Source organism: Carlito syrichta, unplaced genomic scaffold (genome assembly GCF_000164805.1).
Source record: "Carlito syrichta isolate Samal-C Ts95f unplaced genomic scaffold, Tarsius_syrichta-2.0.1 Scaffold304364, whole genome shotgun sequence".
In the NCBI taxonomy this organism is placed as follows: Eukaryota; Metazoa; Chordata; class Mammalia; order Primates; family Tarsiidae; genus Carlito; species Carlito syrichta.
In genome coordinates, this window is record NW_007248460.1 from 319882 (window position 1) to 345931 (window position 26050).

Below are 26050 nucleotides of genomic sequence, written 5' to 3' on the forward strand. Positions count from 1 at the left end.
GTCTCTGATCCATTTAGAGTTAACTTTTGTGTATGGGGATAGATAGGGGTCCTGTCTGAATCTTCTGCATGTGGTCAACAAAAGTTTTGAGTGATCAGTTTTTGCAAAATGTTGTCAGGATAGATGAACTAAGATCAATGCATTTGGCTGTTTTGTGTATTGAATAGTTGCTGTGTTCTCCTGGTGGTTTTGTGCTAAGCTATTCTGGCTTCTGGACACATGGCTATTAAAAAGTTAAACACCAAACACCATTCCTTTTCCTCTTCCTAAACACAGACTTGGTTTCTGGCTGTTTTCTTCCACCTCAAATCACTGGCTTTGTCGTTTGAAAGCACCTCCGTATGTTTTTTAAAATTTCCCCTGATATTTTGCTATGAAAAAATTTTAATATTCAGAAAAGTTTTAAGATAATAGTGAATCCCCACTCAACTCTACTTGCCTCATCACGTATTTATTTCTCTACCCACCCCCCTATCCACCCATCAGTGATCTTTGTTTATTTGATGCATTTCAAAGTGAGTTGCAGCCATTGATACACTTCACCCCTAAGCACTCCAGCAGATCATGAACTAGACTTCAATATTTATTTCAGATTCTTCTATTATAGGTAAAATGTACTTATAAGACAATGTCCAGATCTTAAGTAAATCACTCTCTGAGTTTGGCAAATGCATACATACATTTTTTGTAGTCCACAGCCCTATCAACATATAGACCCTACCATCTCCCAAGAAAGTTCCCTCGAACCGGATCCCTTTCCAGTCAACCTTCCCCTCTCAGAGGGTCCCATTGTTGATTTTGTTCACTGTAGGCTACTTTTGCCTATTTTAGCAACTTATATAAATGGAATGATACAGTCTATGTGCTTTTCGGTTTGGCTTCTTGCTCTCAGCATAATGCACTTGAAATTCATCCCTATGTAGCCTATACTAATAGTCTGTTCCTTCTCATGGCTGAGAAGTATCACTTTTTATTGATGAATAGTGTTGCATTGTATGAATGTACCAGAGTTTGTTTATCCATTTTCCTTTTGAAATAGTTTTGGGCTATTTTTAAATTAAATTAAATCATTTTTAGAGACAGGGTTTTGCTCTGTCACCCAGGCTGGAGCATAGTGGTATGATCACGACTCACTGCAGCCTCAACCTCCTAGGCTCAAGTGATCCTCCCGTCTCAGCCTCCTGAGTAGTGTGTCTATGGGAGTGTGCCACCACGCTTGGCTTATTATTTTATTTTATTTTACTTTTTGTAGAGATCAGGTCATGCTATGTTGCTCAGCCTGGTCTGCAACTCCTGGCCTCAAATAAGTCTCCCACGTTGACCTTCCAAAGTGCTGGGATTACAGGTGTGAGCCACCACAACCAGCCTGGGCTATTATGAATACAATTACTCTGAAATTCTTGCAATCATCTTTTTGTAGACAATCTACTGTTGTTATTTAAAAACATTACCCTTTGTGTGTCTTGCATTGCAAATATGTTTTGCTCTATTTTTTTCATTTATTTTTTGACTCTTTTGGTGCGGTTTTTCCATGTTTAAATGGCTAGCCAGTTTTCCCAACACCAAGTACTGAGTGTCTTTCACTGATTTGAAATGCCACTCTTCCCATAGTCTCACCCTTCCTCTGACTCATCTGTTTTTTGCTGTGTCCAGGGCCATTTTGTTTTAAATATAGTAGCTACACGACACTTTTTTGTTGTTGATTGTTTTGTTTTAGATACAGGGTCTCTCTCTCATCCAGGCTGGAGTGCAGTGGCGCGATCATGGCTCACTGTAGCCTCGACCCCCTGGGCTTAAGCGATCCTCCCACCTCAGTCTCCCAAGTAGCTAGGACTATAGGCACACACCACCATGCTTGGTTTATTTTATTTTATTTTTATTTTTATTTTTTGGTAGATGTAGAGTCTCACTCTATTGCCCAGGCTGTTCTTGAACTTCTAGGCTCAAGCTATCCTCCTGCTTTGGCCCCCCCCCCCCAAAGCACTGAGATTACAGGTGTGGATCTACCACGCCTGGCCTCATGATGTGTTTAATGTCTAATAGTGCTAGAATCCTTTCTTGATTCTTCTTTTTTTTTTTTTAGCAATTTACTGGCTACTATTAGCTGTAGTCCTTCAGATGAATACTTTTGAGTCATTCTGTCATGTTCCAGGAAATAATCCTGCTGGTTCTGGTTCTTTGGCATAGTCATGATGGATGCACACCCATCCCTCCCAGTTGACTCTGGCAGGTTGGGGACCATGTCTGTCTACCTCCTGTGCCTGACACATGCACATTTGTTGAGTCACAGAATGGCCACACACTAAGGAAGCCAGTCATACATGCTTCTTCACTACCTCATGTCCTCTGCCAGACCCCTTGGCTTTCCCTGCTGAAGGTCAAGTGAGAGTTATAGCTTGCCTACGGGTTTGACTCTGGGATCCTCAGGGGCGTGAGCCTATTCTAAGGGAAGAGGGAGGCTCTGGGATCCCATATGTCTCCCTGGGGACTTCTGGCAGTTTCCCCTGGGGTTGGGTCAAAGATGGAAAAGGAGGGGTTGATGGGACAGCTTGTGGAGGGAGCACCTCCCCTGGGAAGGCATTCAGGCATCCACTTGCAGCTTCCCAAGAGCCATGGACAGCTGAGCATTTTCTGTCCCACGGTCCTCTCAGGAAAGAACTTGCAGTCGGAAAGAGGGTGCCATAAGGGACATGGTTACGGTCGAAGTAGGATGAGGTGAACTTATCCGTGGGGGACACCCAGCAGCTTCCATGCTCCTTTACCCTCTTTTCAAGGGGCCTTGAGGGCTTCAGCCCCATGTGGTTCCCAGTCCAGTTAGAGCTGTGACCAGCGGTACCATGTTCTTCTTAGCTGGGATGTCAAGATGCCGAGATGGTGGGAAACTGGGATGCAGGAATGTAGCGACGCAGGCTTGCAAACCCATTTGTCTGTCCAGGGAAGGAAACCAGAAGATGGGGAGAAGGGGAAAGAGTCTCAGAGTGAGAGGAGGGCATAGAAGACGCAATATCTTCTTGTAGAGGGCAGGAGAGAATGGACCTCAGGGTGAGAGACAGAGCCAGGCTGCAGGCCAGAGGGGAAGAAGGGTCCCAGAGGTGTGTGAGCCCCAGGGGCCAAGGGGCAACAGGTTTCTGGAAGAAGGAAGTCCAGGCCTCTGAGCCACTGAGGAACTGACTGTATGGCCAGGAGGAAGTTAGTGCTTTAATCTTAGTACTTAGGGGGAAGAAGCCGGGACTGGGGCCAAATCGCTCTGGGTCGAGGATGTGGGGGAGGGGAGGCAGGGTGGTACCACTCCTTCGAAGGGCTGCAGGGAGCTAGTGTTGGTGCTGCACAGGGCGTGGGGTTGAGTGGGTCGTGTGGCAAGCCCCTAGGAGGCATTCAGTGGAGGAGAGGCTGACGGTGCAAGCGAGAAGAGAACTCATTGGTGGGACCACCATTGCCAGGAGGGGGCGGGGGAGGTTTGGTTAGGGTCAGGCAGCCGGAAGTGGTCAGGGAGCTGTTTTGCACTGCAGCCCACTCTGGCTCAGCCTTGGGGTCGCCCATGTGGTTGGGTGGGAAGTTGAACCCTCTGGGAATAGGAAATGGAACCAGCTGTGTGGGCCAAGCTCGGCTCGCCTTCTTGGGTCTCTGAGGACTGGTCGAGCTGAGTGGGTCCAGCTGTGACCCTTGAAGCTCTCAGGCAGGCTGAAGTGGCCCATTGGTTGCGCCAGGCTGGGATGTCTACTGGGTACAGGGCTTGGCACCCCAATGGGCAGGTGTGTCTGACTCTGAGGCAGGGAAGGGTGAATGGACCTCCTGACGCCCAACTCCTACTGCCCCTGGGCTCACAGAGGGGGACAAGACGGCTGAGCCCAAGTGCATTGGTGTGACCCTGAGGGAAAGCCAGGGCACCGCTGCGGCCTGGCATGGAGAGGATACTTCAGACAGAGGGGAAGAAACACTGGAGCTGAAGTGAGGGTACCTCTTACAGAGACTTCCTGAAGGATTACTCCCTGAGGTGCGCAGGGAGACAGAGGCAAAGATCCAGATAGGAAGTGGCGAGGGCCATTCACCTGGCTGCAGAGTGGGCCTGCATGGCAATGAGGCTGAGAGCCAGGGCTTTGGGGCTGTGACTCTTTCCACGCCCCTTTGGCCACCTCTGGCCCACTTCTGGCCCCTGAGCTGAAAAGGCCTGGGTACCTCAACCTTTGCCCTTAATCACGGCCATTGAGAGTGCTGGCTGGGGGCATCTTCTTAGAGCATTTCCAGACCTCAGCCCTGGAAAGCTGGCATGACAGGGGTCATTTTGTACCTTAGAGGTGGGAATATCAACTCTCCCAGTCACTTAGAGGGATAAATGTGATGATGTTTTTGATTTTGACTATATCTGATTTCAACTGTTGCTTTGGCTGCACTCATAGCACGTAAGGTGTGTGTGTGTGTGTGTGTGTGTGTGTGTGTGTGTGTGTGTGTGTCTCGCCTAACCCCCTCCCCATCTTTGGGGAGATGAGGCTTCATCGGTGAAGTCCCGGCCACTTTGTGGGAGAGGCACAGGTCTCAGCTGCCTGGTGGTGTCATCAGAAACTTGGTGGCTGTCTTTGTGAAGTGAGGGTATTTCATTCTCTTGTGCAGCAGACATGACATGTCACTTGCCTCAGGGTCCCCCTCCACCCCTCCCCAGCGAAGCCACTCTGTATAGGCATTCTTTTTTAAAATTTTTAAAAAATTAAAAAAATGTTTTTTTAATTTTTAAATTTTAATATATATTTTTTATTTTAAAATTGTGGGCTACAGTTAAGAGTTATGTATACAAATATTCGTTGGGCAGGTACGCTTGTTGATGAGGTGTGCCCCCCTTTCCCCAGACAGATATGGACTACCGTTAATCCCACCTCCCTTCCCCTCCCTGTTCCCCCGCCATAGTTTCCCGTGTATAGGCATTCTTTACATGGAAGAGTGGACCTTTATTTGGGTGTGTCAGGCACTTAGTGGAATCACAGGGGCCCTGGACTTCAGAATCTCACTGCTCCTCGGGGTTCAGGGGCTGCATGGTCTCCCCAGATTTAAGGGGCCCCATGCAGAGATCAAGTCAACAAAGTAATGAGCTCAATGCTGCCGGCTGCACTCTCGCTCCACATTCAGAGGTGGCAGGGTCTCCCTGAAGGAGGCCAAGTGTGGTCTTTGGTGAGGGCAACAGGAGGACGGACTCTCAGTGCAAGGCTCCCCTGTCCCGCCCCCAGCATAGTGACTTTAGTGACCAAGACATCAGGCAGCTTCTGAGAGGACTAAAGACATTAGCAGGCTTCCTGACTTGGGTTTGTAGGCCCTGAATACTCCCTTGAAAAATGAAAACATGGAGGCACTTTTCTCCTGGCTGTTTATTATGGAACGAAGAAAAAACACACTGGCTCGAAACAAATTTCAAATATAGAGGCGAAATACGAGGTGTCAATTAAAACGGGATTACACAAAGTCTGAACACTGAGAAAAGTTTACAGGACAGTGGGTGTGGATTCTCTATAACAGACACTTAAATATACATGACGATAATTGCAGATAGAAACCATCAAAGACAAACCCCAAATCAACTATTAATGTTTACAGACGTTTGCCCCCCCCAAACCACAGAACCTTACGTCAAAACAAATCCTGAAAGGCTTCAAGCCCTGAGAGGGTGCACACGAGTTGGGGCTTTCTCTGTCTGAATGATGATGGGAGGAAGACACTGTCGTTCCTCAGGGTGGACTACTCAGACAGTGCTCAGCTGACACCTACTTGTGCACTGCTCCGAAATCTAGAGACCCTCTCAGTCTACTGGCAAAGTATCTCTGGGGGCACTTGACAATCAAGCAGCTTCTGTTGTAAATGCTCGTTAGGAAAGAGCTAGCAGAGACGGAAAGCTTGCAAAAGAGATTCAGAATCACACAAGGCGATAGAAATTTTAGTGAAAATGGAAATAAATGGCCAAGTGTTTTTAAATTTGGCATTTGTCAGTTTCACAACACCTCTTGGTCACATCCACATTGCTCATTATGTCAAAACCAGAAGCGACTCAGCCACCTAGCTTAACAAGGTATCACTGGAGCGAACAACACAGTCTGCGTATTTGTAACAATGTATAATAAACACAAAACAATGCATAATAAACACAACTCTACCGAAACAAAAGCCGCCACTTTATTTACAAAGTCACAAAACGAAGTATAAATACTTCTGTCATCAATGTTTAGGAAAAACATTTACAAAATTTTCAAATATGTACAAGTAGCTTGAAAAATCACCAGCTTTCCATTTAGTCACAGGTAGCGAGAGAGGAATGGGCCTAGGCTGACACTACTCACATCACGACAAGGAGACAAGTGCCACTGTCTGGAGACAGGTGGGAATTGGCCGTGGATTCTCACCACTCCCTAGAGTGACGTCAACATGGGACTCTCTATAGACATACTGCTCAGATTTCAACCGCCTCTACATCTTGCACGAGTTGGCTAGCATTCTGGGCTGTGGCATTTTGGGCAGCGGCATGCTGTCCCAAAATGTCATCGATCAGCCTCAAGTTGCACACCCAGTCTTCATCTGGGCCCACGCTGGAGCCTTTCAAGAGAGCTTCAATGAAATCCACCTCACCACAGTCAGGTGGTGAAATCAGACCGTTTAGTGGGGGCTGGGGCAAAAAGCTGTCGGGTGGCGGCTCAAGGGGGGTGCCTGTCCGGTTGAACGGACCTGAAAGCTGGCTGGCGGCAATGACAGAGGCAGTAGCAGCGGCGGCAGCAGCCACGTAGCTTGGTGGCTCGAAGCCCTGTACAGGACTCATGGGATTGAAGCTGGCCACACCCTGCTGGAGGGACTTGGTGGGGTTTGGTCCAGGCACGGGGCCCCGCACCGGACTCTGTCTGAGGCTTGGGTTGCCCAGCAGGCTGAAGCTGGGGTTGGCCAGGGCAGCGCTCACCTTCTGGTCAGGCCTGCCTCCGGGGGCCAACTGGTGGGGGAGCACAGCTGCCTGCTGCGACGCTGGGGTTAGCGGGGGCACTTTCACAGACACCTTGGCAAAGATGGAGTTGCTATCGAGATGTGGCTGAAGGCTAGTATCTACTTGGCTTGGGAGTGGTTCTCTTGAAACTGCTGCGGTTTCAGCAGCTGTCGCTGAGAACCAGGCGGCACTATTGAATACAGTGGATACTGTTGGCACACTGGGCTGACTGGGCTGGTGGGGACTCAGGGACGGGCTGCCCAGGGGGCCGGGACAGAACCCAGGCAGGGGCAATCCTGGGCTAGTGGTCTTGGGACTCTGCGGCCGCTGGCAGACAGAGTCAGGACTGCTCAGGGGGTTCTGGCCCAAGCTCGAGGGTGGGGGAAACCGGGGGCCAGAGTCAAAAATTCCTTGTTGCTTCCCTGGAGTTGGGGAGATCATGTCCATGCCTTCAAGACTCTGGCGCCCGGTGGGTGGGATCATTCCTGGACTCGGATGGTTTTGGAAGAGTCCAGTTCTGGGTGGCATCATATATTGGCAGGACGAGGGGCTTGCCTTGGTTTGGCTAGACTTGGAGGTGAATTGTTCTTGGACGGCTACAGAAAGAGAGAAGTTGAGGTTAGTTCCAGAAGCCACTGGAGGAGAGAGCCTGTGACCCAGCACTGACTTCTTCTCGACTCCCACCTCAGCTCCCTACTGAGCCATCCCTGCTCCCCAATTCCTCTCAACTCCCCTCATTTCCCCCCTACCCCAGCCTGGACTGCAGTTCTTCTGGAAAGCCCTCCCTGACTCTCGAGGCCTGTGCTCACCAAGAGCAGACCACGTGGGACTGAAATGCCGGCTGATCTGTATGCCCGTTCAAAGAGACCGGACGCCACGAGGCCAGGGTCTGTGTCTGCTTTAACACTAAGGGCTCTGCGTGAAGTGCCCAGAATCATCCCTTGACTGATGGTGTGCATTTTGTAGAAGAAAGGAAGGAACGGGGGAGATGAACTGGAGGAGGTAAGCTAATTCAGTGTCTCAGCTTATCTACCTGGCGGACAGGACACGGGATGGCAAGTGTGGCGAGAGCGAGCGCAGACGGTGTTTTATTCCCCCCTAGACAGTCTCTGAGCACAGATCTGGGGCTCAAACAATGTTTGTTCAGTTGAACTGCAGTGGGGTTCCTTTCCAAATGTCGAAATGTGAGAGTCGACATTCTGGCCTCCCCGAGTTCTCTAGAACCTGGGTGTGGAGAGACACCACGCACGAGCCGGGCCGTGGGATCCCAGCTGCCTACGTGGGACGTGCACCTCCTCATCGTCACGAGCACCCACTGTGGCCAATATCCACTGTGGCCCATGTCTGCTGGCATTTTTGTGGGGCGAACACTGAGACCTGTAGCAGTTACATGGTTTCCCTGAGGTCAGATAGGAGACAGTGCAGTCAGGATGCAAGCCCAGGTCTCACTGACTCCTCCCTTCCTTAGAGTCCATGCTCGTAATTATGAATACATTTTTGTTGTCTTGTAACCGTGCCTAGGTTCTTTTATTACCGTGGCATGGGTCCATTCTTCAACTAGGTTACAATCGGGCCTCATAAGGTTGGCCCTCCAGAGGCCACCGGGCTTCCTGAAACTCGTCTGCACTATTCCTGCAGCTCAAGTGTGTCTGACGTGCCACTCCATGCTACGTAGGTGGGACACAGATTTGGCTGGTGTCAGGTGCAAGGGGATGGGGTGGGGGCAGGTGGATGAGATGGAGGAGCCATGGTGGGGAGCCAACAAGTGCTCGGTGCTCCCCGGAGTACCCTTGGCCTGGTCCAATGTCACCCCTCTGGCTTGTGAGTGTTGCTTAACTCAGGACATCTGGGCTGGTCTGTAAGCTCCACGAAATAGGAACCATGCCTGACTGGCTTTTTGCTAACTGTGGTATCCCTGGCCAATAAATGTTGATTACATTCATAGCTGTCATAGTAGGGTGGCGACCCTTGCTATCTGAAGAGGCACTAAGAGCCTCTGACACAGACTCTGAAGCAGAGACTCCTCAGTCCCTTTTCCCCTTTCTGTCCCTGACGGATGGCCCAGGAAGCCATTGGAAATGGAAGGTCACTCAGCACTGTGTGAATGTGTGTGGGGGAGGGATGCGTGTGGGGGAGGGATGCTTAAGGGAGTGAAGCAGGATCAGAACTCCGGGTGATGTGGCGGCCCCCAGGTGATTATGATCCACACCTCAGGGGGTGTGCCTTTGTCCCATTGAGAATAACTGCTTTAAGGGGCCTGACTTGGCTCAATCAATCTCTTGAATTATACAGTGACTTTGGAGTCACTTAGACCCAGTTTTCAACGGGGATCTTGCTCTTAGAGTTGGACGAACTGTTTTCAGTGTGAGCAATCCATCCTGGGTACTATTTAAGTGACTCTGAGCCCTCCCTCTCTCCCTCAATGCTTTTAGAAACAGTTACTGCTTACTCTGAAACGAATTCTCACCCCATCGCTACACACGAGCCCCGCCACCCTCTGGGAACATTGACCTTAACTACTTACCTTGAAATTGACTCATCTGTTGGGCGATACACGCACTCTGCTTTTCAGGGGTCATTGCCATAAGACCTGATCTCTGCTTCTCTTGCTAAACAGAAGACGAGAAAGATGTATTAGATTACAGCTACCAAGAAATAGGAACCTTGGGATCACTGAGTGGGGACCTAGGACTTGGTTTGGTGTAGCAGAAAGCATGAGTGAACACACCAACACACACTTGCATGCAGGTCCCAACCACCCGAGCAAAACTCCACAGGTAGAAATAAAAGTAGGAATCTGCACCTGGGTTAAAAAAAACCAACTGCAGTAGCATAGGATGGGGCAAGAGAGACAGCACTTAATAGCAAGAACACACACACAAGATTTAGGCATTTTGGATGTCCATCTGCATAGGATGGGTCAGCAGTGAGATGTGGTCACCAAAGGAACACATGTAACATTGGACTGAAGTCATAGAAGCAGAGTATGTAGAAGGAGGGAGGTGACAGTCCTATGCTTCTCTGCCTTGGCCAGACCATACCCACAGTGCTGACGGGAGCCTGGGTATGCTAGTCTCGGGGAGACCCAGATGGATTGGTTGTGTTCAGAAGCTGGTAAGCATTGACAGTAGGCATTGGACTTCAAGTCACCTAGACGAAGAATGGCAGAGCAAGTTGGGGTGATGGTGGGTGCCCAGCCTCTGCAGGGTTGTCATGGGGAAAGGACTGTGGGGAAGGACTGAGGTTAGTTCCGGGTGGTCCTGGCACCAACAGCCGGACGATCACATGGTCAGATGGAAACACTGTCCAACACTGGGAGTAGCCAAACACCCACTGCCAGCTTTCCCTCCTTCTCCTGACTGGTTGGAGCATAGGTAATCAGGAGGAGCTTCCTGTTGCCAAAGCTGGGCGGGGGAGGAGTCAGGCTTCAGGGCCATGGTCCCAAGCACTCAGTCTGGGACGGGCTCAAGGGACCAAGGGGAAGAACATAACCTGAAGGGAACCAGATGAAGATCCCCAGGCCTGGAGAAGGCACGACTCACTCCGAGACCCTCAGCCAATCGGTGCCAGGCTATGACCGGGGACCTGGGTCTCCCGCCCAGTCCAGTGCTTGACGTCCCCTCCCACGCAGCTGGGGCGGCCCAGCTATCTCCGTTCACCTGCTACCAAGTGTCTCCCCTTTTCAACAACCAAGGCAGCTTTGTCAGGGGGCAAATGCCCCAAGTCCACTGTCTGGCCTGTGTCCCCCCAGATGCCAGAAGACTCGACCCTTCCACACAGGCTGCCGGTGTAGCGTCTGCTTTTCCAGCAAGGGGCTTCTGGGCACCCTTCTCTGCACTCAGTGGGGCCGAGGGAGAGAGGGAGGGGCAGAGGGCCGGCCTTGGGAGTGTGCCCGGCTCTCTGGCCTGGCAGCAGTTCCAGGCCTCAGTTCCTGCCAAGACAGAGAGGACAAACACATGGCACCGGGAAGACTACACCAGAAGCGATTTCACCAGACTGGGATTTGCTTTTCCATCTCAGCCTCTGCGGGCTTCCTGTCCCAGTCCTTGTCTTCCCCTCCATGGGGGCTGCTGTGGGGGGTGATAGGGACCGTTTCTCAGTTGCCCCATGGGGTTTCCCTCTATCTGCTGAAGCACTGGCGGGTGGCAGGGGACATGTTGGGGACTGCCTTCTTGAGAGCTCACCATACTGGGCACTTTGCCCCCATTGATTTCATGTCATCTGGCAGCACCCCCGCTTGGACACCAAAGAGCACGGGGGTCACATGACCACCCAAGGCCACACCAACCGGCTCTGTCTGAGACTTTTCAGGCGGGTGACCGTTTCTGAAAGCAGATCTTTCACTCTGTTCTTCCTTGCCCCAAGACAAGGCAGACCTACAGTATATCCCAGCTTGCTGATGTGACAGCAGAGGCTCAGAGAGGTTAAATGACTTGCCCAAAGCGACACAGCTAGGAAACACAATGTCTCCTAACTGCAGACCAGTGCTTCCACCACTTCTGGGGATAAGTTCCTGTGTGGCCTGCTAGGTCTCCACCGACCCTAACTCCATCCCCACTGCTTGCCTCATTCGTTTCATCAAATAACACAGTTGCGCAGGCGTGAGGGGCAGGGGCAGATGGCAGCTAGGGAGTGCGACCAGAAGGAAAGCAGGGGAGGGCAGACAAGCCCAAAGGGAGAGGTGGAAAGAGAAAGCCAAGCTTGAGGCAAGCACAAGGAAAAGGCTGCTTTGGGCAGGCTTCAGCGGGTATGGGTGAGTCTTCGCCCCAGGAAGCACGTGACCCAGAGCGCCCGAGAGTCTAAGGGCAAAGCTGGTCAGCGTGTCACTACGCCAACTGCCAAGGCCAAACAGCACCACTGACACCAAGCCTGGTTGCTGGTGGCCAGCTCTGCAGGACCCCTGAGTCTGGGGTGCCGCCAGTGAGTGGGGGCCCTCCGTGGGCTCTTCGTCCCCACTGGGGTGTCCAGGGGTACCGCCAGTCCTCTGCTCCCACCCTGGTCTGGTTGTCCCTGGCCAAGGAGCAAGGGCGGTCTCCAGGCCTCCTGAGGAGGAGGCTTCCTTTGTTTTGCAGAGGAGACTCCCATTCTTTGTTCTGAATCAGTATGCTCCAAAGATAAGCCCCAAGAAAACAGTTGTTGCCATTGACACTGACAATGCAAATCGTTGGAAAATGGAGAAAACAGGAAATGACAAATGGTTTCAGTGACCAGGAGGAAACAGGGGCTGAACATTGCTGCTTAGTGTCTGGGACACTCGCACTCTGCCTTCTTGTGAACGATGGCCAAGGCTGTGTGACCTTTTATAAGCAAACTTAGGGAGAAGGTCGTCAAATGACTCAATGTTCTAAAGCTGCAGTTGTCTCGGCATTCGGTCCTATTGTACCAGGTAACACTGACAAGCAGCACTGACAGGTGGGCCCTGTGTGATCCCAGGTGCCCTTCTCCCACGGTGGCTACCATGGGCTCCCTAGGGCTGGGGCCAGCACCAAGGCAGGCCAGGCTCTTCCTCTGTCAAACTCCCTCCCAGTCTCCCTCAGATAAGGGATCGCATTCACAGACGTGTCTCAGCCAAGATGGCAACCTTGGAAGTTCTGGAGCTGCCTTTCTGGAAGCTTTATGCTGATGTCCAAGAAGCTCGAAAGCCCCTACCTGTCCCTGGGGGCTCACGGAAGGGCTAGTGCCTCATCTGGTGTGCTGGTCAGGAGAGAGCCAAAAGGCCAGGCCAGCCCAAACCCCACCACTGCCTATCGGCACAGCTAAGCCCAATACACAGCCTGCCAGAAGATCAGGCCGGGCCCTGTGCCAGTTCCACCCACCAGCCGTCACATGGTCATGTCTCCTGTTTACCCCAGTGCAATCACCTGGAAGCTTCTTTCTCACCACTGCAGAGGAAGAGTGATCTCATTACTAATTCAACCACTTAATCAGGCAAAAGGGCTCTCTAATTGGGGAGAGGCAGAGGGCAGGTGATCAGCAGGACACACACACAGATGCCCACAACATATTCCTGGATTTCAGCCTGATTCAGATGGAAGTTATCGCCCCATGATCCCCTGGAGAAGAGCCTTCTGACTCGGAGGGGGACTCAAATGAAATAGCTTCTGGGGGACGGCAGGGAATAGATCCAAAGCCTTATTGTATAAAGCATGTTGGAGGAAGGGAGGAAGAGGGAGAGAGAGAGGGGGAGAGGGAGAAGGAGGAGGAGGAGGAGGAGGAGGGAGAAGAGGAAGAGAAATAGGAGGAGGAGAAGGAGGAGAGGGGAGGGGGAGGGGAGGAGTAGGGAGGACAGAAGAAGGGAGAGAGAGGGAGAAATGCCCTCACTTCACTCCCCCTAAGGAACTCCTGTCTCCTTTCCCAGTAGACACTGCCCGGTGAGTGTCCCCACACAGAGCCAGCCTGCTATGTGGCAGAGGGCACACAGCTATCTGTCTCAAAGGTCAATAAGCTCTCGCGTGGGTTTGTTTGTTTATTACTTCACAAGGAGAAGTTCCTTCTTTTGTAGTTTTTGGAAGCCAGAATTGAAACAACTCACCCACCCTTCTGACTTTTCCTTTGAAAGGACAGGAAGATGGCGTATTGCATGGGACCGCCATATATTGAGATTTGAATTCTGCGGTCCCCACCCCTATGTGGGTGACCCCCTCTCCCGGGACCTATGGGATCTGGCCGGCCATAGCCCATAGATGACAGCAACGAAGATGCTGCTGCCCAAAGCCTAGCTGGAGTGTGGATGAGTGCGCTTCTGTAAAACTTCCCCTCAGTCACCCATCAGAAACTACAGAGGCTTCCTACGAAGAGTGGCAGGCAAGCTTTGATTGGTACCTTAGCTTCCTCCTAGATCTCAGAGCCTGTGATTCAGTTTCTCCCGAATGCCTGCAGGAGCTTTGGGAGTGAGGCATCAGGCCGCTTCTGTCCGTGGATTGCCAGGGCCAAGATCTGGAGTGGGGCCCACTGAACACCTGCCCTTTCGAAGGTGCTTTTCCCTGCCCAGAGGGCAGGCAGAGGGATGCTGGCCTTGGTGACTCTGGGGCCCCCAAACCCAATGGGAAGGTAGGGCTTACATGACAGCCCAGCCAGTCCCTCTGTCGGCCAGTCGACAGTAATTTTTCACTGGCCTACTATGGGCCAGGCTCTGTCCCAGACACAGGGATATCACCATGTGTCTCTATCCTCATGGAGTTTACAAGCAACACGAGTAAATCCATCAAAGAAGATCATGTTCTAATAACAACCCAGGAGGGAGAGGAGAAGTGGAGCGGGCAGACACTGGCAGCAGCCTCAGGTCAAGGCATGAGGCCCTGACAGGGAAACTGGGACTCGCCACACCATTCTCGACATCAGGCCAAACCTGGGGCGGTGTCGGCCTGCTGGTATCTTTCCTTGCCCCTCTGGATCATGGGCACAGGAGCTAGGGACCTCCCCCACGGTAATGGGGCCACCCTTAGGTTGGAACTGGTCTGAAGGTGTCATTGGGGGCTTCACAACATAAATGCCATCAGAAGTGAATGGCAGGGATCTGTGTAGGTCATTCTTTTCCCCTCCTTTTTCTGTCTTTGCCCTTGACTCACGACTGTGTAGACTCTATTCTGACCCGTCCTCAATCTCGGCGGGTCTAGGAGGGGCTTGGTTAAAATGCTGGGAATGATCCCCGGGCAAAAGAAACACATGTCTTTGCAGCTCGCCTTTCTTCTTCCCCTGTGGTGGCTGCATCCTCTGACTCACAGGCTGGACTGGCAAGGTGGCTGTGCTGAGAGGGAACGTTTAGTGAGTGTTGGGCCTGTCCCTCACAGCTCGACAGGTGGGGCCAGCTTCCAAGGTCCTTAGAGAAGATTTGGGGGTCACGCATCTGCCTCGCCCTGCGCTGCTGGGTGAAAAGCGTTGGCTTGGGAAGAGAGAGAAAAAGGTGGGGCTAGGAATTCTCGAGGCAAACTAGCTGGCATCCTCTCGTTTGCGGCTTCCGAGGACAGGGAAGTGCACGACAGACCAGGGTGGAAACAGTGACATCCTGAGTGGATGGCGTCTCTGTCCATTTTGCTAGTTCTGTTTCCCTGGTAGCTCCGCGCTGGACAAGATTTCTCTGGTTTCAGCTGAAGAGTGAACAGCTGAGGAGCTGTGACTCCGAGAGAGAGAGAAAAATCAATAGCCCTTGAACGGAAAGCACGGCTTGTTCTTCCAGACCAGGGCAGGCAGCATAAAGAGAACAAGGCTGTACGTACCAAAGCAGAATTTCCATTAAAGGCCAGAATCCCGGGGGCCCTTTCAGCTCGATGACCATCTTCTGATCACTATCACTTAGAAAATGCTCACGCCTCCAGTTTTCTCTGCAGATAGGGCAGACAGCCTGTGCACACTGATAATTCATGCACCCAGTGACAACTCCATGATCCAAATGAAATTCCCTGCAAAAGCCCCCTCTGGCTGGTGTCCATCATCTTGCTCTCATGACCACTAAAATGACTCTGGGGGCAAGTCAAGCCATTCTTTCTAGACTCTAGAACCTAGAGGTTGGTCCCCACTCACAGCCCTCTCGGATGGGCTTGGCTCAGACTCCTTCTGCCTGCCTTCCTTGGACTGCCAGTCCTCCAGTAGGGCAATCCAATGTCCCGCTTCTGGGGTGTGGGAGTCCTGGGTGGGGTGCAGAGTCCACAGTGGATTGCTGGCAGGAGAGGCGGTTCCCAAGCACCCACTAGGCACCAGGCAGGCGGGTAGGCATCGGGTGGGGGGATTCGGAGATGCAGGAGCATGGTCCCTGTCCCCCTTGGGCTCCCAGTGTGGCCGCAGCGACAGACAGGCAGGTAAGGAAATGGGGTGCTGGAAGGCGTAGGGCACAGGGCGAGAGCAATTGCACCCGGGACATCCCCCACTCGTTTCCCTGGAGGTGAAACTGAGGCACCTGGAACACTCTGCTTGCTTGGGCTGTCCCTTTGCCAAAGGATGCCGGGAAGCAGGCCCAGGAAGCACATGAGGGCATGGGCGGACAGAACTTGGCCTTCGGAGCTGTCACCTCCTGTGTTCCTCCCAACACCCCTGTGAGGCAGGCGGACAGGCTGAACAAGGGACGGCGCCCGTTGACAGATGAAGAAAGCGAGGCTCAGGGGACAGTGACTTACCTGCGGCGTCGCAGCTAGGCAGTAGTTGAGCGGACACCTGCCTCCAGGCCTTCGGATCCCAGCCGCCCCAGGGCGCTGCCTCTGAGGCGCTGTGCGAGGAGGTGACTCGGGCCAGCTCATGAGCAAAGAAGCTGCCGGGCAGGAAGGACTCACTCCCCAGGGCCTGGCAGGATGGGGGCTGTCGCCCGAGGCTGACCTGGGGGTGCCTGGCTTCCCCAAGCTTGCAGGCTTTGTCTACATGAGTCTACAACAACCGATTGAACAGTCCATCAGCTGCTTGACCACAAAATGGTTCTGACTGATCTTGTCACTGCCCTGACCGCCTAACTGGGTCGCTGGGGTGTTGTGGTTATCTCCCTCCCCAACTGGTCTGGTGAAACCAAACCAAACCAAACAACTTTGTGGTCTTAGTTTGTCTTGGGTCACAGACTCCTTGGAGAATCCGTTATAAACTATGATCTCTTTCCACAGAAAGCACTTACGGTGTCCCTCCTAGCCCACAAACATCTTACACATAATTTTAGGGGAGTTTCTGGGCCACTTAGTACCCATCCGTGGATCTCACACGAAAAATCCCTGCCTCGAGCCATCACTGTCTTGTTGAACATGGGAATACAAATAAGTCAGATAGTTGGTTCATTGGCAATGACTTTGACCCATCCCGATCCTTCCCCACCCCACCGACCACCCCCACAACAGAACACACACTCGAAACTGGTTTGCAGGGTGAGTGCAAAACCCAACAGTCAAGTGCAAATCTCACAACAGCCACGTCCTGAGCTGCGAGCTGCACTTCACCCCTTCAAGGCCCCAAGGTTCCAGGCCCCGTGTGTGGGTGGGACCTTCCCTTCCCATCATGCTTCAGGAGACAGGGATTTCACCAGAATTGAACACATTGAACGTGTGACCCAATTCTTGCAGCCAAAGGCAATTAAAATAACCTCATACTTGACATCCGTGTCAGTGAAAGCAGCAGGGGTGTCCTAAAGAGTGGTGGAGCCTGCCTTGACAGAAATTTCTCTTCTTTCTGTATCAGCAGTGCCTTTACTCTCAAACTTTTAATACCTGAGCTGTGATCATCTCTGGTCCCTAGCAAACATCCCTGGGTAAAGGGACATACTCCTGAATCTAAGCTAAACAGTTAGAATCACTTCAGTTCATTGTAGCATACATGAAGCACCCATTGTGGGCAAGTAGTTGTCATAGATAATAGTCCAGTAGATATTTGGATGTGCGATTTGAAATAACAATAAAAATTGCCACCACTGAATTAATCCAGCATTTGCTATGAGTCGGGCACTAACCCAGGTGCTTTAAATATTTGATCTCATTCAATCCTTGTAAACAGCCATCTCTGAGGCAAGGACTATTATTGTCCTTATTTTACAGATGAGGCCACTAAGGCCCAGAGAGGTTAGCTAAGTTGCCCAAAGTCACACAGCTAGTTAGTAGCAGAATAGTATGCAAACTCAGGTCTACCTTGCCCTCAAGTCCACATGTTGTTTGCTGTGGTGTGTCTGTGTGCACATGTTTAGACATTCACTTGGTACACGGTGAGCACGTTTTGAAATGTAGAAACTGTTAAAATGTGCCATTAAGAAAAGAACAGGCAAAGTTTTACAAGGGGTGGGAGTGGATCCAGACAAATTTTTAAAAAGCAAATTACAAATATTTAAAAATGGAAATAGGAAGTCAACCTAACTACCTGGGCAGTTTTAGAGATGATACAAGCCCACCTCCAAAAAACCTAAAGAAACCCATTAACAGCAAGCAGCAAGTGAAATCTTCTTAGCAAGTGATCTCAATGCACTTGTGAAAAAGACTTCTTTGCCATACTAATGGTATTTATACCAGCCGTAGAGGGCTCAAAGCCCCTCCCCGGGGCTGAGCTCACAGGCCATCCGTGGCTACATGTCATCAATTCATCTTTGGAGCAAGGCCATCTGGGATACGAGCAGAAATGTCACTTTCTACAATGGACAATTCTTTATGCCTGCATACCTAGCTCTTTGATCATTGTAAACTCTATTTTACAGCCACACTAGAGTTTGTCAAATCCCAATATGTAAATATTACTCAGGTTCTGAGTACTCACTCGCTCGCTCCATGACACATTCTACAAGGAATGAATGGGGCTTATTTGTAGAGTCACATCCTGTTAAGCTTTGCTCTCAGGGCTCTCCATGCTTTAGCCTTCCACCCCTTCGGCAGCCAGATTTTGTGTCTCACAATGTCACGCACTCTACCCTCCAGTCATACCAATCTCTTTGGAGCTCTCCAGACATACTACCATATATGTTCAGCCCTCTGTGTTTGGGCTCCTCAGTTTTCCCGAGAATCCTGTGTGTCTTTGAGATCTAGCTCTTCCACCCTGGAAATTCTGTCTCTCCTTCTAGGTCCAGCACCTGTGGCTGACCACCCATGACTGACTGAGCATCTTGGAATCCTTCTGGTACTCAGACAGTACTTAGCACAGGTAAAGACCTCAGCAAATACTTGTGGGATTCAATCAACTCACTCTGTTATTAACTTGGCACGATGTTCCAGGTACTTGGGAGAAGATAATCTGGTGAGCATTGTGCTGGTCTCTTTTTGGGATGAATTGTCAATAATAAATGGAGCCTTTGCCCTCATTTTAGCAAATCTGCTCATCCCTTTTCAATGCTGGTGGGCTTATGACACCCACCGGTAGAACAGAGAGTGACCATCATCACACAGTGAAAAGAATATCAGCTAACACATTTACTGAGCATGCGCTATGTGCTGGGCACTGAACTCCATGAACACGTGCATTTGAGACAGATTGTTCCTGATTTACAAGACGAGGAAGTAGAGATGAGCTGACTCAGGCCACACAATAGCAAGGTGGGTTACAGACAGAATGGCTGAAACCTAAGCAACCCAAGGTGGGTTGGAAGTGCGTGGGCTTCTTTTCTGCACATGGAGAGGAACAGTCAGGTGCTCCTTCTTTGTTCACACTGAAATAACTCCACATTGTCGGCTATTCTTTGACATTCTGTGCTATCCTGTAGCTCAAATGGGCTCTGATGCAAGGAGCTCAGATTATGATGAACCCCCATAGATATGCAGCAACTTTGCAACAAGTGGACAGCTGTTCTGACTTTATAGATTATTGACTGGATTTAATATTGTTCCAGTCTTCTCCACTATGGCGATTCAAAAGGAGACACAAGGTCATAGTAGTATACTCTAATTCCACTGGCTTCTGGGAGCGTGTCAGTTTCTTGACTTAATCCTTCTGGAGTTCAGGTAATGGATCCACAACTCTTTCTTTTCCTTCTCTGGCCTTTCCTATCCATGCAACAGAGGTGAGCAGAGAAAGCCCTAGAAGGGGAACTCAAGACTTGGCGAGTGTGCCAGGTCTCTCAGCGTCCAAGGCCCTCTGTGATTTGAATGACTTCAGAAGCCAAGCCTCGTTGTTCAAATCACTCATGAGGTGACCACATTAGAGCACTTAATGTTATCCAGCTAGCCCAAAGAGGTAAAGACAGAACTGGGGAGGAACTTGGATTGGGGGGGCAAGCTAATAAATTATCCCACGTGTCAAAGAGAGGTGACAGGAATCTGTGAATATCAAGCAATGCACCGGGGAAGCAGGATTTGGGAGTTAGGCTCCTTGGTCTTTTGCTCACCGTTAGCTAACTTGGCTAAGTGCAAAAAGATTTCAATAGATCACAACCACGCATGTGTTCCTAACAATATAAGAAACCTATACAACTCAAGTTTGAGATTTTGTAAGAAATAGAATCCCAGAAGCTCCGTAAGCTGAATCATCATCCTAGAAAGAAGTGTATGCTCTACAGCTGTGCTGTCCAATATGGCAGCCACTGGCGACATGTAGCATTTGAGCATATGAGATGTGGCTAGTCCAAATGGAGGACGGAATTCTTAAGTTTATTTACTTTTAATTAATTTAAATTTAAATAGTCCATGTGGTTTCTGGCTGCAGTACTTTGGCATAGCCCTTCTCTGCCACAGCTCTTTGGGGGTGGTGGCTAAAAGTCTAGGTTCTAGACAAAGCGGATCTGGGCTTGAATAATGAGCTTGCCACTTCCTAGCTATGTAATTGCAGGGAAGTTATTTAACTTTTCTGTGCCTTAATTTTCTTATCTGCAAAAGGGGATTAATGATTATATATTATTCATAGAGTGGGGAGGGTTATGAAGATTAAGAGAATTAACACATTTGCAGTGCCTGGCATGTTGTATGCATTCTAAGAAGGTTAGTTAGTAGTAGTGTTAATTAATAATAATACCTCCACCATATATTGAGCACTTTTACAATGTTTCAGGGACCGTTCCATGCATTTTACACAGATTAGCGTACAATTGGACATGCTGCTCTAGGTGTGGTCAACATGGCTCAACAGGGCCTATCTTCTTGCAAAATAAAGTAATAATAATGATTCACTATGATGATATTAGAAATATTTACCAAGAACTTAATATAAAGCACTGACCCCTTCCCTAGGGGTCATTTCAATTAAGTAAATCTCAGAACAATTCCACGAAGAAAGTAATATTATGACCCCACTGTAGAGATGAGGAAATGGAGACACAATGAGGTTAAACAACCTGCCCAGATCACTTATTAGTAAATGCCGGAGCCTGGACTAGAACCCAGGTATTGTCTGATTTCAGATCTCATGCTTTAAGTTTTGTGTGATCAGGGCTATTGCTGTAAGCAAACCACTCGCAAGGTTCCACGGGTGTGCAATGAAGCTGCAGGGCTGGTTGCTGTGAAACCCAGGTGGCCTTTCTGTCTTGCAATGACTGAATCCTGAAATGGGAAGAATTCCAAGTTGGGGATTTCTGTTCTGATACACGTGGTTTGGGGAGAAGGGGAGATCGGGCTTACTAAAAAACATTCTGCAAAAACCTCTAGAGTGGATCCATTTGGTGGATCGGTTCTGTAACTTTATATTTTGTAAAAGCTTTCCTGGAGCAGGGTACCTACCTCCTATGCAAGACCTGGATTTTTCCCCCTCTAAATGTGTATGATGTAACATTAACATTTCAAGGTTCAATTGTCCAGGGCTGACTAAAAAGGATGGGGTCAAAAATCAAGTTCACGTGCCACTTGGATTTACAGACTGGGAATTTAAACATAGAATTAAGTTCAACTGGTAAATTGCTACTTTGCCTAGGGGAGAAAACCCAATAATGCAAAAAGGTAGAATCCATAATGTAGAAATCAATTAAGAAATGAAGGAATAAATATCCACTGGACAGTTACCTCCCTGGGGTAAAGACTGTGCCATATACCTCTAGATCTCTGTAGTGCCAGGCATGGAAGGGGTCTGCAGTACACTCCTCACTGCCGATGTTTAGGCTGTGCTTGTTGTCAGTAATGCTGAGTAATGAGGTTGGCAGGCCACTGGTCACCGTGTGGGCTGCAAGGTGAGGGCCAGAGGACTGCTACTGGGGGTGGGGGGTGGGCGGGGATCAGGGGCTGGGTCAAAAGGGAGAGACATCTAAGCTTTCCAGAGCATAGAGTCTCAGCAGCCTGGCGAGGCTTGTGACAATCAATGGTCTGACAATTTCTGGAAGGTTCCTATTATCTCATGATGATGATGATTATGATACAGCTACTATGAATTGAACATATACAATGTGCCAGGCACTGAGTGAAACATTTAATCCCCATGACAAGCCTGAAAGATGGGCACCATTATCATACCCATTTGATACGTGAGGAAAATAAGGTTCAGAAAAGCAGAGTCACTTGCTCAAAGTCACATGATGTGTAAGTGGCAGAGCTGGAAGCTGTACCTGGATCTGGTTTACTCAAAAATCCAGGGCTTTAACTGCAAATACTAAAAATGCTTAGCTATGAAGCAATGTTCAAAGCATAAATAACCCTTATGCTTATAAATACCCGTCTCGGCCCGTCCCTAACCTCCCTTCCTGGTCTCGAGTTTCCTCAGTGTCTCCTTGCTGGGTACAAGCACTGCTGATAAGCCCTGGGGCTGCAGGAGAGCAATCCAACAAACCAACTAATCATCACGTTCGGGCAACTGAAGAAGGGAGCAGCAGGATTTCCTTTAGGGACTTCTAGATTTAGACAGCAGATTCGATGCATGCGTCTGAATTCACTCCCTCCCAGAGCCCCGTTAGAACTCCATAAGGGTTTATGTTTTATCATGTTATTAAAAACCAAATCCCACCAGGATAGGGAGAACAGCAGAGGAGGTAACGTAACCATTGTTTATGAAGCTGAAGAGTAGATAGATCAGGGTTAACTGACTACACAGAGCCAAGGAAGCTGAATCACAAGGCATCAAAAAGGAAAGGTGACAAGCAACATAGTCTGGATGGCAGAATCTTTCTCAGGCACAGGAACCAGAGCTCCAGATTATCTCTGAACTGGGGGGAGTGGGGGAGTGGAATGGGGGGTGTGGCCAGTGTGATGGGGTTGGGCTGAAAGCTGAGTAAGAAACAGGTAGATCACTGGATCCCCTCTCTGACTCTGTGTCCTGGGCATCTGCCTCCCCAACACTGGCAGAGCTCTGGCTTGACATCTGGCTGGTGAATTTCCCACTCTGGTTTCCTGGTCCTGCTGCCCTATGCTTGGGATCTGGAGGTACTAGCCATAGGCTGTGGTGAGCTTGAAAGCAAAACACAGAAAGAAGCCCAATCCCTCTGATGATATTTCTCCTGTGTGTCCAGTACTGTGTCCACAACCCTGCCAGCGTCCTGACAGTGGTGGCCCTACATACTCCCAGGGCTATTGTGCCCTTAGCCACTGACTTCCCAAAGAAGAAAGCTGGGGGCAGATAATGACCGGGGACTGCTCACCCTCTCTTCTTCTGTAAGCCTTCATTGGATAGTGGTTTGGGACTCTTTCCTTATACACCTATTCTGTGCTTGCCATTCCTTTTTTGCAGACAAAGCAACTGCATATTTGAATTCATTAATAAGAGGTGAAACTATATAGAGAGTAAGCGGGCCACTGCCTTACTAGACTGTGGTGCGGCCATGTACGCTCTGAGCTATGACCATCGCCATGTTTCCTGGTTTTGGTCCCCTTCCTTACCTTGAGGAGGTGAATCTCTTCTTTCACTTTCTCTCTTTCTCTAATTTACTTTTTAAATAAACTGCATTTTCTAATCTAAAAAAAGACAGCAAGAGAGTGATTATCTTGGATAAGGGGGATCACATGGGGATCTGCTTGGGATCGTCAATGTCCTATTTCTTGACCTGATTGGTTTTGACATAGCTTTCACCTTTTACTTCTTTATTAAACTGCACATATAAGCTCTGTGCACTTTTCTGCATCTATGTTATATTTTACAATAAAGCGAACAGGCTACATCAGGGGTGTCCAAGCTTGTGGCTTCAAGTAAAGAGGAACTGTCTTGGGCTGCACATAAATGATTTAATATAGTTAGTGTATAGACGTAATAAGACTTCTCAAGGTGCATGTCAGAAATGTTTGTTTTGACATGATGTTAAAAGATTTTGTGGGACAGTATTACTAGCTGTTCTCACTCACATGCAGCCTACAGGCCACAGGTTGGATATGCCTGGATTATATACACAACTTGATACCAAATGTGAAATATTTATGCATAGAAAAACATTTTGAAATGCTGTATTACAACATGTTGACAGTAGTTATTTCTGACTGACTTACTTATTTACTCTCTGAGACAGGGTCTCACTCTGTGGCCCAGGCTAGAGTGCAGTGGTGCAATCATAGCTCACTGTAGCCTCCAACTCCTGGGCTCAAGCATTTCTCCCACCTGAGCCTTGCAATTAGCTAGGACTACTGGTGTGCTCCAACATGCCAAGCTAATATTTTTAAAAATGTTTTTTTTAGAGACAGGGTCTTGCTATGTTGCCCAAGCTGGTCTCAAACTTCTGGGTTCAGGCAATCTTCCCACCTCGACCTCCCAAAGTGCTGGGATTACAGGTATGAGCCATTGTGCCTAGCCTGAATGATTTTTGTGTTAAATGCTTATATATATTTATTATCCTATGAGGTTTGTGTTTTCTGTCCACTTTTCTGCATTTTCCAAGCTTACAACAAAAATCACATTTTACTCTTATAACCAGAAAGTCATCGAATGTATCTAAAAAAGGCAAGGCCCCCATTTAAAATGGAAACGAATAAGGATCAACACAAAATAGATGAGATGAGCCATCTGTGGAAATCTACATGGAAGATAACTTCCTAAAGAGATGGGTGATGCTCATCATCTAACTAGGATGAGCTCAATGCTCTCCAGAATCTACAGTCTATTTCTAGAGTTGGCTCTTGGAAGTTGAGATCATAGTTATTTCTGGGAATGGAAGGGGGCACATAGGGGGCTTCTAAGATAGTTTGAATATTTTACTTCTGAACCTGGTCGGTGGGTACACTGGTGTTGGTTTTATTATTATATGACTTATACACTTTTCGGTATGGATAGTATGGATTCCAAGAAAGGTTTTCTTTAGAGAAAACCAGGAATCATGTAAATAAGGAATATGCTGCTATAGCAAAGGAAGAGCCCAAATTTGTGTAAATATATCATCATTTAGAGATTAAGAAATTGCTTTGGAATTTTGGTCTTACTGACTTGCCTTTTCTGTAGCAAATCACAGCTCTTTCTGGAGCTGCTCGAGGAAGGGGGTTAGGGTGGGATCAAGGCTGCAAAGGCCTAGCTCATATACTCTTATCATGGATTTAGGGGCTGCCTAGTTTCAGCTCTCTGAGCTCTCGTCAGGAATGGCAACCCTTCCAGGGCTGCCTTTCTCTCCAAGATTTTGTCCATGTACACACTCAAGTGGGTATTGCAACCTCAAACGGCCCTGTGTTTTCTTGCTACTTCTCCCTTTTATGGCTACCTGTCTGGTCTCATTCCTTCCCTATCTTTGTGGGAGGAGGGACATCATTCTCCGATCTCCTGTCACTGAAGGTCTCACCTTCTCCTTCTGTCCCATCCCATCTCCCTGGGTCCAACTCCTCTCCTTATCACTCTAACGCTGTTGTAACTTGAGGAGAAATGAGAGATCACATAGTTAATTCATCATTCTCTGTAGATAAAAGAGAGGTCCAATGGTTTGCTCAAGATTGCTGGGCAAGTTGAGTCAGTAAGACCTACAGAGAACATCTATCTCCATTGTTTTTCAGGTCCTCCGTCTCAGGGTGTGGAGCCCTGGGATGTCACTCTCTGAGAAGTGCTAACACCAAATTTCCACTTAACAGGTGGGTGCACTGAGACTCATGGCAGGAAAGGGCCTTGCCTCAAGTCAGACTATATCAGAACTCACCCCTCCCAATTTTCAGTCCAGGGTGCCTTTTCATGACCGCTTTATTCCGAAGGCAGCCACTTCTCCTGGTCAGAATGCCAGGATATGAGAAGAGAAGGGTAGAAGGTAGTGTGTGCAGCTTTGATACACAGCCTGGTAAAAACAGGTCTATATGAGAAGCAAATGTCAGAAGAGAGAAGAGAAGACAGTGTTCCCACACAGAGCTGGTCTCTTGCAATCTCACTTTGCTTCTTGCTAAGAGTAAGTATAAAGGGCACCCTGTATTTCCGGGTTCAACAAGCAGGCCAGTGTTGGGAAAGCCACTGTGCCCCCACTTTAGCACCCAAGGAGTGCTGTGCCCCTGCAGATGGCTTGCTTTAGGGTGGGTCTTTCCAGACTGCATTTTGGAAGAGGGGAGAGAGGCTTTTAGAGGTCCCCATTGGAACATGGGGGCAGAATGGACAAGGTGAAGGATCCTTGATGGTGAACCAGATGGAGGGATGGTAGGCAAATGCAGACCTCCTTTGTAGTTCCAATTCCAAGAGCCCTTTCCAGGGCAGAGCATCAGGCATGCTTACCCCTCACTGTCCCTGACAGTGACAGCTGTGCAATATCAGGCAGCTGGTCATCTGGAATGCAATCTCCCTGATCTTAACTCCTAGCCACTCAGCCTCTGGCTTCCTCAGAACTTCTTTCTTCTTTATGGTCTTTCATTTCTTGTACAGATATTCTAGTAA

General features: G+C 49.3%; 1 protein-coding gene across 1 annotated transcript in view; it reads right to left on the bottom strand.

Moving 5' to 3' along the window:
* Positions 1-5336: 5336 nt before the first annotated feature.
* MAMLD1 (mastermind like domain containing 1) overlaps positions 5337-26050 on the bottom strand; it is a 70030-nt gene continuing 49316 nt past the window's right edge. The window contains exons 4-6 of the mRNA XM_021713239.1: positions 9471-9555; positions 6969-7542; positions 5337-6920 (exon numbers count right to left, since the gene is read on the bottom strand). Coding sequence (XP_021568914.1) covers positions 6428-6920; positions 6969-7542; positions 9471-9555 — 1152 coding nt within the window. The 3' untranslated portion in view covers positions 5337-6427. The remainder of the gene's footprint in view (positions 6921-6968; positions 7543-9470; positions 9556-26050) is intronic.